Source organism: Gymnodraco acuticeps, unplaced genomic scaffold (genome assembly GCF_902827175.1).
Source record: "Gymnodraco acuticeps unplaced genomic scaffold, fGymAcu1.1, whole genome shotgun sequence".
Taxonomy (NCBI): domain Eukaryota; kingdom Metazoa; phylum Chordata; class Actinopteri; order Perciformes; family Bathydraconidae; genus Gymnodraco; species Gymnodraco acuticeps.
Window position 1 is genome coordinate 3,316,477 of NW_022990701.1, and position 14,017 is coordinate 3,330,493.

At 41.4% G+C, this 14,017-nt stretch overlaps 1 protein-coding gene across 1 annotated transcript in view; it reads left to right on the plus strand.

The window, feature by feature from the left end:
* The window catches only part of mtnr1aa (melatonin receptor 1A a), a 44,438-nt gene extending 31,172 nt beyond the window's left edge, over nucleotides 1-13,266 (plus strand). Inside the window, exon 2 of the mRNA XM_034231423.1 lies at nucleotides 11,788-13,266. Within this exon, the coding sequence (XP_034087314.1) occupies nucleotides 11,788-12,656 (869 nt within the window). The 3' untranslated portion in view covers nucleotides 12,657-13,266. The remainder of the gene's footprint in view (nucleotides 1-11,787) is intronic.
* Nucleotides 13,267-14,017: the final 751 nt, after the last annotated feature.

Consider the following 14,017-nt stretch of genomic DNA (forward strand, 5'->3'; position numbering starts at 1 on the left):
ACTGGGGGGACGCTATTTTAATTAGCTCCAAACAATGCCACACAAGTGCGCATGCGCGCAGTGCACTCACAATACGGGCAGACATGTCCACAGAAACTACCGGTATGCTTAATCCTACTTTAGTTACTGTACTGCAAAAGGCAGACGGTGCTGCACTCAACACACACACAGACTCAAAACCATGGACACACTGGTCCATAAATAATTTATAGGCCTAAATTGCATAAGCTACAGTATTGCAACTAAGCAGACAGATCTCTCTCTCTCTCTCTCTCTCTCTCTCCTCTCTCTCTCTCTCTCTCTCTCTCTCTCTCTCTCTCTCTCTCTCTCTCTCTCTCTCTCTCTCTCTCTCAACAAACAAACAGAATTCCCAAAGTTGTCCTGAAATTAACTTATAAACGAAACGAAAAATATAGCCTACTTATGCAAACAACATTGAATCTGGACTTGAAATTATTCTGATTAGGCCTAGCCTACATTGCAAATAAGCAGACAGCGCTGCTTCACACACACACACACACACACACACACACACACACACACACACACACACACACACACACACACCTACACACACACACACACACACACACACACACACACACACACACACACACACACACACACACACACACACACCTCTTGTTTCCTCCGCCACATCTCCTCCGTCCATATCTCTGGGAAAGGTGAGCTTGAGCTAGCCAGGGGAACGTTGCTAGCGCGGTTAACGTTAGTGCTAGCATTATCCACGTCTTTAGGCGGCTCTTCTGATGATGTAGTGCTAGTAGCAGCTTCACTTGTAGCTTCGGTGCTGCTAGCCTCTTTCTTCTTGTGAATGATATTCTTTTTAGAAAAGAAGTCAAGTAAAAAATGTTTGCCTGCCATTATAGAGCTTTTTCGTTAGCGTTCTTGAGGGAAAGAGCTGCCGCAAAATCGGCGGGCGGCGAACTTTTTAAGGAAATCGTTTTTATCTTTTATTATAATTACTGTGAAATTGATTATGTTTTTGTCATTATTACAACAAATACACACTTGCAACTGATAACACTGGCAAATATTTTTATATTTATTAGACTATTGAAAAAAAGATCATGCTCCAAATAAGTGGGGGTACGGCGTACCCCCGCGTCCAACGCCCACTACACCACTGGGTTCAACTATAAAAACTAAGAAAAAAATGCCGGCGGCACCAACAAAAGGAGCGCACACTGCAAAGTCTGCAATATTAAAATCAAGGATGCTGGTGCAACAACGTCAAATTTCATCAGGCACTTGAAAACTCACCCGGAGAGGTCAGTCACATTAACGCATATGGACGGTTAGCAAACATGTTTAGCTCAGCATCAGCTATGTAATGTTAACTTACCTTGCTACTAGCTTTGTAACTGAATATTTGAAAAGATGAGTGAATGTTTGCTTGTCACACTTGTTTGCGTTGAGTGGCGTTGACATCCAACTCTTGACATGACATAAAAAAGGTTCTACGTTAAACGTAGAAAAATACATAGTTACATACATAAATACATCTGTCGGTTTATAGGCAGGTTACAGGTTTATTGTTGACCACGTAACGTTAATGTTACAGGTTTATCAGGTTACCATTACACTGGGTTTGAGTGAGAGGATAGAGGAATATGTTTATTTATATAAAATATGTAATTAGAGACCCAGTGTAATTAAACAATACGGTTGCAGAGGTCAAATTTTAACATTTTTGTCCACTGGCCAAATGGCTAGCCTAGTGAATGTTGAAATGTTACCAGCCACTCAATAGATTGCCATTGTTATTTTTGGCTGGTGCGTGCAACATACAGTACCAGCCACTTGCATGGTTTACCAGCATTTGGCTGGTAAATGGTGTTAATGGTAGATATCTCTTTTGGAACAGGTCATGTTTTAATATCACCAGTTCAGTATATTTCAGATACAGTAAATGCTTTGAATTTCTTAGATATAGCTGTGCAGTATTCTTAACAGACTGGATAGCAGCAGACAATAGAAGGCTTATTACAACCAGAAGAGACATGAGACTTTTATTTTTTAGAGACTTGAGACTTGACTTGGACTCGTGACCAAAGACTTGAGACTTGGACTTGCAAAAAAAGACTTGTGAACATCTCTGCTTGGAACTGTCATCTCTTTTTGCTAATTCCTTCATCTTGCACACGGCACTGGGTGTGGATTTTTCCAAAGCAGCCGAGAATGTTTCAAGGTCAGGAAAATACCCTCATGTCTTATCGCAGTTTGCATCAGTCTCTGCACTGCAACGGAAATACGTAATTTGTTTCCATTTAGAGATGCATTTGACTTTATATCTAGTGTCTTAAAAACTCAAATTGAAGTATTCCTGACATTTATTCATATTCCTCTGTTGTTGTTTTTTTTAACATTTTAGCATACATTAAAATAAGCATTCTGGGTTATATTCGGCTCAGAAGGCAGACTATAAGTCTTTAGGTGGTTTGTGCTTGTTCAAACTCTCCTCAGGGACTTCACTTGAAGGGAATAGAGTTAGCTTTGACATTTGAATGTGGGTAATGAAGTTAGTGCCTCGGGACATAAGGGCACATTCACTCGAGGCCGACATATCCAGATTTACTCTACCTGCTGCATTTGCATTATTCCCGCACAGAGCCTCATAATCGTGTTGCATGTGGATGAACATTGTATACCAACCGTTATAAATCATACAAAATTATTCATACTATTAATTGGTGTAACAGCCTAAAACAGTTGGTAGACAGTTGGCTGCACAGACTGCCAGTATGATGATGTCTTTAAAAGGAATGTTACCAGAAATAAGCCAGTGATCTCAGGTTTGACTTGTTTGATTTTTGGGAAATACATGTTTTTTGTTAAACATGGGAAGAAACTATAAAACTATATATAAAGAGGGTTTATTAGCCTCTAGCTTTTATTAAGAGAGATAAGATAAGATAGTACTTTATTGATCCCAATTTGGGAAATGTTTGTGTTGCAGCAGCATAAAAAGACATGGCATTGTACAATAAAAAATAAAAGACAAGAAATAAACAAGAAAGTAGAAAATATACATGTTGAATTGACAAATTAACAATAACAAGATATAAAGCAAGGTATTATATTTTATCTGGGCTTATAAATTGCCTCAATTGATTATTTTATGTAGGAAAGTGGAATGTGTAAGACAACTAGACCTATGTTATCTATTTTGTTTAGTTCTGAATTTACATTTTCCAAATCATGTTCAACGAGGAAATACATGAAATACATGATTTTAAAAAGGTTAGGGTCTGTTTCATTTGGTAGTTTGTAACGGCTTATATGATGCTCTGTTATCAGAGAAACAAGCTGAGCAAACACCAGCCCCTCCCTATGTCTTCAGAATAACATCGGATACATTTTGTACTGTGAATCTGCTTTAGTTATTGTTTTTACTGGTTTTAAGTACAGGGTTTGTTTATTTTGGAGAGTAGGAAAGTGGACTTCGGCAAAAATGTCAGCTCCTGTTAAAAACATCCTGAACAATTGTATCTGAAACTTATTTGCATTGTTATTGCTTTTGATTGAGTGCACCTTAGTTTCGGAAAACAACTTATTATGTTCCAAAGTATTCAGGCATACATGGAGCACCAATGATACATTTACACATGACATGCCTTACCCGGCACACTATTTAAGCTGCACAATTCTCCATCTCATCTCTCCCTCTCCCTTGGTAATGCTAGCAATATGCTGCTGTAAGTAAATATTTAAAACAGTTGTCTGACTGAACTTCTATCTTACTGTTAGGCGCTCCCCCCTTTTGTTCTCCTTCTCCTCACTGCAAAGCTGCACCTGATCTGCTCCTGGCTCCGCCTCCACTCAGGTGTTCCTGATCTCCACAATCAAGAGTAGGGCCCAATTCCAAACCACACCCTACCCACTCCCACTCCGTGGCGGAGTGACACTCACAGCTAAATGAGGCTCCCTCCTGTCAGATGGAGAGTGTAAATACAGCGGCAAGCTTTGGAACAAACTCCCCTCTCTCCGGCCGAAACAGGAAATGCCGTAACTATAGGTAACAACGGTTTCAAATCAGCATCTCTTGGACAAAAAATTCAAATGAATAACAAAAATAAAACTCCAAACATCTTTAATTGTGTTACGTTAAGCTCTTTTAGATTTAAACTATGTTTATACTAGGGCTGTCAAATGATTACAATTTGTAATTAGATTAATCACAGCTTAAAAATTAATTAATCATGATTAATCACCATTCGAACTATGTCCAACATATGCCATTTATTTATGCATATTGTTGTGGGAATGGAAAGATAAATGAATGAAGGCGGATATATCCATTTAACATACAGTATCTATGTTTATTATAACATTTTTCTGCGTGTCAAAATGAAAGACAACCCACACACCTATCAATCATCAAACCGTAGGGTCTTAATTCATTACGTGTTGATTTCTATCAACGGGGGAGTACTTCGGGAAAGTCGACGGGGGGACGGCTAGTGGAGTACTTCGTGACCACAGAGTGTGAACGTTGTGATCAGCTGTTTTAGCTCAGTTCTCCAGTGAAGGGGGGGGAGTCTCCCTCCGTAGCCGGTTGGCGTAGTTTTGGCACAATTCCGTTGTACAGACCGACGTTAACAGCAGCCCTGTCTGTGCACATGGAGACCGACTCTGTCGTCCGGTGATCCAACCGCCTTCTGGAAAAGCTTCACAAGTACGTCGGTACGCAAATGCGCTTTGTGACACAAGTGACGGTACGCATTTCAGAGAGATTACGCACATAACCTGCGTACCAGTTATGTGCACCCCTCTACTACGGCAAAAGTATTCTCCGTCGGGACTTCCTGCAACAACACCACGCCGTTATCAAAGATGTTCTATTGAGAAGACGATCACTACGTGACAAAAGTTTTCAAAACCGTGGCTACTGAAATCAATCTTACTAACTGCTGTTTGTGCAATTTACTCCGCGCGAGTTGGCAGACTTTATTTTGCTTCCTTTAACATCATTTTTCATGGTGGGGCTAAGCCATTTCTTGGTATGGGTGTAGCCTTTAGTATGGAGGACCTGGCATTCCAGTTTCCATGGCTTTTAAAACTTTTGTTTTAATGTTGTGACCTTAAACATAATTGGACAGCTGTTCTAAAAGTGTGCAGCATTAACTGTGTATGAACTGAGCTGAGGGAAAATCGGGTTTGAATTGAAAACAAATGATGTGTTTACATTTCAAGAAAATAGAACATTCAAATTTGAAACATCTCAAAAAGAGTCATCACAAGACTAAAGAGTTTGCTGAGATACCACATTTTGAATGACAACAGTCAGAGCAGCACTTTTCAGGGTGACATGTCAAAGTACTGAAAGACGTCACTGCACTGACATGTGAGGTTGGAGGAAGAAGCCCTATGTGTTGTGAGACGGAAATGCAGGAGCAGCTGATAGGAGAACATAAAAAGTGCACTGATAAGTGAAAGACTTACAATGAGTGGAAAGTATAAAGCGCATTTCATTGAAAGATGTGAACTTGGATAATTTAATTATTAAATGAAAGCAGTCAATGAACACATTGAAGCAGATATTTATTTTTAAGAATAAAACGGTCTCCTGTGAGAGCACAAGCTTCATATCAAATCACAAGATTCAGTATCACTGCAGTGGCTTCAGGACAAGAAAGTGACCATCCTGGTATGACCTTGTGCGAGACAGCTCTTCACTCCTTTGGAAAATCTGTAGAAAGACCTCAGTTTGGATGCGTCACTTTCAGATTGACTGAACTGGAGTTACTGCTGAAAAATGGGGTAAAATGCTATTTCTGATGCTTCAGGCTGATACATACGGAGCCCCTAAAGGTTCATGGAGAAAGAAAAAAGTATCTTGTGCGCACAATATAGTATTTCGTGCGAACGAGAAAGTATTTAGTTAGTTTCTCGTTCGTACGAGAAAGTTACCGGTGCGCCAAGTAGGAAGTGGAGCACAGAGGAGCAGGGGCGCCGCCAGGGATTTTGGGCCCCATGAAAATATATCACATTGGGCCCCACCACCAGGCACAGGCCACTTTGTTTATAAATTACCTCGAGGGCCGTACCAAATGGTCTAGCGGTCCGTATACGGCCCGGGGGCCGGAGGTTCCCCACCCCTGCTTTAATATAATAACATTAGTATTAATATCATAACCAAAATGTCTGTGATTAACATTTTGTTTACAGACTGATCACTCAATGCTTCAAACTGTCCATCATCCTAAATAGACTAAAAGCAGTCTCCCTTCAGATAATAAGTGGCATGTCATTCAACACAATGCTGCTCACCTCCTTCAGTTGGGAGAAAAGCTGGTTCAGGTTCAGCCTTATGGGGGGACAGGGCTGCTGATCCTAAAGATGGATCTGTTGGACCTGCTACCAGGGGGAGGGACAACTGATGTAGTATGAATAGGCGCTAAAAATGTGCCTGCATTTATTAAAAGTAGGTAGGTAAGAATGGAGAAACCAGCTCGAGTGCGCTAGAATTTGAAAGTACACAACCGAAAAAAATCTGCCCCTTCCTTCAGAGTTCCTTAAGCTACGTTCACACCGGACGCGATGCGAATATTCGCTTCGCTCTAAACACTCCTATCGCATCGCTCTAGTCGCTCGAGTTTCACCGCGGCTGCCAGCTGTGTTTACTCGCATCATTCAAACAAGACGCGCTGGCTCAGGAGCTACAACTACAACACAATGAACATATTTTACCGTGATTAAATTGTAATACACGTTTCCAAATGATGCCGACGTAACAACATACTGATGCCGGTTAGTAAAAACCATGAATTAATGCTTGACAAGTCTGCAGACAAGACGGCAGGCGAAAAACCTTTTAAAATGCTTGTTTTCTGAATGGAGATTGGGTCGACCAGGCTAAGCTAACATTGTATATGCTCACTCCACACTCATAACAACGGCCTACAGACATAAATAAGCCAGCGACTGTATTCGCCATGACACAGACAGTCTGTGGTTTGTTCTTGTTTAACTTGTGTCCAGTTTCTGAACAGATATGAGGAGCTGTGATCTCTGTGTGCTAACTGCTAACAGCTAATGGCTGATGTTTTCTGGTTTAACGTCAGTCACGGCAGGCTGAGATCCTCACCGCTGATTGGCTACCGCGAGAACGCGTCACGTGAATTTGACGCTCGAGTTAAAAAAATTGAACTCTCGCGTTTGACGAGGCCCCCTTCAATCGCGTCAATCGCGTGATTCGCGCCGCGTCCACCGCTTCATGCCCGCCGTCGGAGCGAATTCGCGTCTGATCGTGTCTCTGCATTGACTTTACATGTAATCGCGCCGCCCCCAAACGTCGCATCGCGTCCGGTGTGAACGTAGCATTACAGAGCCCCTCCTCCAACACACACGAACGCGCACATGACCAATGAGGGTACGAGATAAGCTTGTGCACAGATGGAAGGCTGACAGGCAGGTAGGCCATCCAGTCATTTTTGCCAGGCCAGCTCAGATGATTGGTCGTGCATTTTACAATGTTAAGAGCATTCCATGGAATATAACAAAAAGTGCTTCTGAAGTGAATTACCTACCATACCTTTAAATATCAGCTAAAAGAGCAGTGAAATTAAAGACCTCTGAATTTTCTGTAAAGATATTAACAGTACTTAATGTCAGCTTAGTAAACAAAAAAACATTAGCTAACAGACTAATTTCCACCACTCATGGACCACACCCACCTTTTCTTGTGAAAAACTGGGTGACATACTGTCGCCCTTTAGTCCCTCTCTCTTTTCTTTCTCTCCTTTCTCTTCTTTTCTTAGAGCCTGACTTTGTTGGTCGTTGAAACATGGTACAACACACGTATGTAGGCTAAGTACTAGCATCCCTCCTCACATGCTTTCACTCTCTGCAAGTGCCGGAGCCGCACCGCGTTTGGAGGCAGGACCAAACCATTACATGTAAATAGAAGGGGGTGTACAGAGGCTTTGGGTAATTAACTTTTGGAAGAAAATGAGTTAAATGAATCGTAAGTTTAGTGAGTAATTTATAAATATAACGTTCTATTAATGTTAATTATTGAGGATTGATGAAAGGTTACTTACATTTTTTTTCTTAATGTTCTGAACATGTTGGGGCCCCTGTCACGGGCCCTTAGAATCGTCCTAACTTTTCACCCCCTGAGGAGACAACCGTATCATTGCAGACTGTTATGTTTATGTGCAGTGCCAGTGCATACATTATTTGAGATATATTTCAAACTCGGACTTCATTTAGGGACATTATGGTCAGGGGTTTCGAGCTATTTGTTTAAGCACCGGATTCGCAAAACAGAAGAGTCTGTAAGCCAGTCTGCTTTGATCTATGAATTCCTGTCCGTGACTCTCACAGTATCTGCTGCCCACAGCTGTTTTATAGAAGTAAAACCTCCTTCACTTTATGAAATCTCTGCGGCACCAGTGGCCTGTACTACGAAGCAGGATTTGCTATTTACTATTCATTCATGAAGTATGACGCTACACTGTCAGCACGCTTCTCCATGTTTGTGATTGGTCAAATGTTGCTAACCCCGTCCCTTTCACGTGAACGCGCTCTCAGCCGGACAGAGAAACCCTGGTTGATTTACTGAGTTGATAACCAGCTTCGTAGGAACGCTTAGCGAGATCGCGTTTGTTAGGGTTAGTTAAGCCGGGTCACTCAAACATATCCAGGGTCTGTTGAACTGGCTTCGTCGTACAGGGCACTGGAGGCAGTAAAGTGTAACTCAGCAGAATCTGAGAAGAGCAGCACCAGTTACAAAGAGCTGTGCCTTTTACTGTTTACTTCACTGCGTTTCCCTTCATTAGAACCGCTGAATAGAGATCGAGGCTGATACGTTTAACCACACACACCTCTACACACTTCGAACTACCAGAGTATTCCCCCTCGTTTTATGAAGGAGATGTCCGGTCACCAGGGCGCATGATGTGTGTGTGTGTTTGTGCTCAGCTCCGCTCTGTGTGTGTGTGTGTTCGGTATGTTTGTGTGTGTCCGACAATGGCATTTGTTTTAAAATTACCATTAACAGTAATTTACACAAATGTAGTTCTCCAGAGATATATGTGTATTCCCAAGTGAAAGAAATGTGTTTAATCTTAATCTCGATGTAGTGCTATAGTCCTGCCGGAGTGCACCGGAACGAACGACACTATCATAAACAAATGTCCACACACACACACACACACACACACACACACACACACACACACACACACACACACACACACACACACACACACACACACACACACACACACACACACACACACGCACACACACACACCCTGGCGACCGGACATATTCTTCATAAAACTAATAATATGGCGTAATAATCGGGCAGTTCGATGTGTTTTACCATAAGAAAGTATCTTGTGCGAACGAGGAAGTATATCGTGCGCACAAATTAATAAAGCGTGGCCTCGTTTTATTTCAATTGAGGCCACAAATTACATCTTGTGCGCACAAATTAATAAAACGTGGCCTCGTTTTATTTATTTTTCTCTCTATGAACCCTCCAGGGCTCCGTAGATACAGACTCAGAGGTATTATCAGAGTTAAAAATATTTTTAAAGCGATTTATAAACTTATATTATATATATTTGTTAATAGTCCCTGCCTAAAAAAACATAATGTCCTCCATTTTAGAGATTATCCTGCAACACCATAATTTGCTGAAAAAAACGAGCTGGCTGGATATGGCAGTAGCACTGTGTATGTTTTCAGCTTGCCAGTTAGTGTGTCAAAACTCATTGCAAGCTACAAAGGGAACATTGCTCGGATGGGCTTCACTTGCACCCAAATTGGTTAAAAGTGTGGGATTGCAGAAACAGAAAATGGAGAAAGTGACAGGCCACATCTCTCCCCAAGCCAAATGAAAACACTGAGCTGCTTTAATCACAGGACTAGCATGGACAAAGACAGTGAGGGAGAGTACAACTGCCAGAGAGGCAGCTGCCTGTAGGCCATTCATGACTTGACCTTGTCAAGGTCAAGGCTGTTAATCCAGAGTGGCATTCAATTCCAGTGACAGGGTTGTTCAAGTAAATAATAGCCAAGGGAGGGAAAGGGAGAACACTAAAGATGACTGTTGGTCAACTCTTTTTTGAACAAGGAAAACATGCTCATTTGGCCTTGTGCATGGCACTCTAACTATGCAGCCATCTCTGCACACACACATATTGTTTCCGTCACTTTAGAGGACGTTCGATGGCTTAAATCCCCAACCCTGAGCTTTACCAATGACCAAGCCTTAGACTGGTTTTATCTTCTGGTGTTCAGCTATTTATTCACAAATAGGAGTTTGGAAAAATGTTTTCCCTTTCCAAAAGTGTCCTCGCTTTCAAGTTCCTCTCAATGACAGTTAGATATGAACCCATACACATACATATGGGAAAGCTTTCTAGAAACCATGGGAACGTGTGTCATCAGCAGGTGTACCTAATTCCATATAGAGGGCAGCTGAATGACAGAATGCTGAAAATAAAAGGACAAAACTTAATTAACAGCCACATGTGAGTAGAGTGGTTGGTATGCTGTACGGGAGATAACAGTCCAACGGGCCGATCAGTAATGATTCTCGTGCTCAGGTGAGACTGACAGGTCAGGGAAGGTGTCGGATACTGGGAGTCCAAACGTCAGAGCAGAAATGAAATTGCACACAAGACGCTGTTTTCTGAGTGTAAATGAGATAATAGTATAATAATAATAACAACCAATAGTAATAAGATAGTCTCTTGCCCCTTTCAAGTGCATATCATTTATTTCTCTTCTATCTAATCTAAATTCATCGTTAGTTTGGAAACTAAGAATACACTTGTATGCCGTTGATTATTGGATTGATTTATGTGCTTGAAGTCAATTCAAAATGTACATTATTTAGTGCCAGGAACACCCTCCTTTCATTATTCACCAACAATCGAAAGGGGGAATTTGAAGTTCTCACACGCTAAATCTTTGGGGGAAAGTACCAAATGTTGTTATGCACTCACACAAGTGCACAAACCCATGAACAGTACAAAATGTGCAGATGAATTTCCGCTCTACATCTCGCCTTGAGGCCCTTTTCCTGTTGCTTATGTGATGAAGTAGCAACAAAAATGGATGAATGAATTATGCTGGTATTTTTGCATGTGTTAGCATATTTCCAAATCATGTAGACTTAAAGTACTGCCGGCCGTTTAAAAAGCATAGCACAGCTTTTTAGTTTCCGGTGCAACTGTCCCTTCGGTCTGGCAGCTGTTGCTTTGCTTTAAATGTTAGTGCTTTTATAAAATGGAGAGTCTTGAACCGCAGTTTCGATTGTCACATGGAACATTTTCAGAGTGATACTTTAACTTCGGTTAGAGTTATTGCTCTAAGATAATGCACTCTACTTCATTGACCAAATTAGAATTTTAGGCTCAAGTACCAAGTGAGCAATAAACGTTAAGCCAAGCTTCAAATAGTCTGGTCGGAAAGAACCTTGGTGACATAACCGATTATTTTTCTGTGATGTTCATGTTTTTCTTCTATGTCTTCTGCATTGTTCTATATTTTTTGTACTAAAGCTTTCTCCATACTGAAACAATGGCTGCCAGTAGGGTAAACATGCTAAATTAAGCAAACAAGTGGTAAAGATCTTTTTTGAGGCAGATCTCTTCAAAACAATTCGGAATGAATATTTTGTTCTACACAATCACTCACGCTCTCTTGGTCTTGTTAATTTGGATGACAAATCTGCTCTGCTTGGGTTGTCAATGACTCATTCTCCTCCCTTATCTCTCCTGTGGGTGTTTGTTTTGTCTGTAGGGAACATCTTTGTGGTGAGCCTGGCAGTGGCAGACCTCGTGGTGGCCATCTACCCGTACCCTCTGGTCCTCACCTCCATCTTCAACAATGGCTGGAACCTTGGTTACGTCCACTGCCAGATCAGCGGCTTCCTTATGGGCATCAGTGTCATCGGCTCAATCTTCAACATCACGGGCATTGCCATCAATCGCTACTGTTATATCTGCCACAGCCTCAAGTATGATAAATTGTACAGTGACAAAAAATCTGTCTGCTATGTACTGATAATCTGGGCCCTGACTGTGGTGGCCATCGTGCCCAACCTGTTTGTGGGGTCACTTCAGTACGACCCACGGGTTTATTCCTGCACATTTGAGCAGTCGGCTAGCTCAGCGTACACTATCGCAGTGGTGTTCTTTCACTTTATTCTACCCATCATGATTGTCACATACTGCTACCTACGCATTTGGATACTTGTCATACAGGTAAGGAGACGGGTCAAGCCAGACAACCGTCCCAAGCTAACGCCACATGACGTTAGAAACTTTGTCACTATGTTTGTCGTGTTTGTGCTTTTCGCTGTTTGCTGGGCGCCGCTCAACTTCATTGGTCTGGCTGTAGCGATCAAACCAGAGGTTGTGGTTCCCCTCATCCCGGAGTGGCTATTTGTGGCCAGCTATTTCATGGCCTACTTCAACAGCTGCCTTAATGCTATTGTGTACGGTGTGCTGAACCAGAACTTCCGCCGTGAGTACAAGCGCATCGTTGTGTCAGTGTGCACGGCACGCATCTTATTCCAGGAGAGCTCCAACGAGGCAGTGGAGAGGTTCAAGAGCAAACCGTCACCACTCATGACCAACAATAACCAAGTCAAGGTGGACTCTGTCTGATCCAGCAGAAGAAAACTGAGCAGACTTAAAAAGATATGCTGTGATTGAGTAAAAAAAATAAAACACAAAAAAGACAGTGTGAGAATCAAACCAAATATAAATATGGAACAGCTTGTATGTATGGTGCTATTGGACCACTAATGGTTGACTCTGCAGTACGTGTAGTACAGTAAATATATGACGTACGTTTTGTTTTTCATGTTTATAGTGATGATATAAACGTATCATGCATTACATAAGTATTTATTTTGTATGAAATGCCGTCTAGATATATTGTAAGAAATATTTGGTAACAGTAAAATACATATAAACCTGTTTTTTCTTCAGGCAAATAAAGACATTCTACAAAACTTGATAATATAACACGAAGTTTATAAATAAAGTTAACCAATTTTAATAACCTCATTTTGACAATGTAACACTAATTGGGTTCAAGCAATGTGGGTTGCTGCTGTCTTATTATACCCTGTAATACATTACGTGCAACATATATTTTGGTCTCTCTCTCTCTTTCTTTCTCTCTCTCTGCAACCCTGCGAGGTCATTATACTATACTTTGTGCATGGATATGCAGGAATTGATCAAATGCAAAATAAAATCTGATATTGATCTGCTTAGTGCTGTGTCCAGTATACTAAACTTTTGTTAATGGCAACTCTGTAAATGTAACTTGTTCTTTTTCATAGATTCAACCATTACTCATAACCATTATCATAACAATGTATTCCTTAAAATAAATGCTGAGATATCCCTCAATGCAACAACTGCATCAAGTATGGTGAATCAAAGGAAGTCGGCCTCTAAACTGTAAAACATTGGCCTTACTGTATAACATTGTGTGCACGTGTGTTGCTAGCGTGCTAGGAGCAACCCGGTTAGTGGGACACAGACAAAAGCATCATGCATCACACAGGGGAACAGCTCAGCTATACACTTGGGTTACATAACCACTGCTGACCATCATCCTCGGAGCAAAAGCTGAAAGAGACAGCTCCCATCAGACTCCCTGCCCCCCCCCCCCTTTCTGTTTAATCCCAAGAGCTGTGTGTGTCTGTAAAGGCCTGAATGGTTTGTTGATGAACAAATGTAGAAATCCCAGGGATTTACACTTTCCCCAAACCGTTTTACTATAATCTGGGCCGAAATAAATATTAGCCCATGATGTACAACCTCAAAGAAGAGAAAAGTCTGGTTACATGTACAATGGCACTGATTTAGGGCCTTCTTCCATTACTGTTTCAATACAAAGGAAGGAACAAATAATGCATCCTTTACTGTGATGAGGCTGTTTGTCAGAGTATTTGCAGAGCACATCCTTTAAAAAACACAACACAACAAATCCAATATTGGCTTCAGTGCAA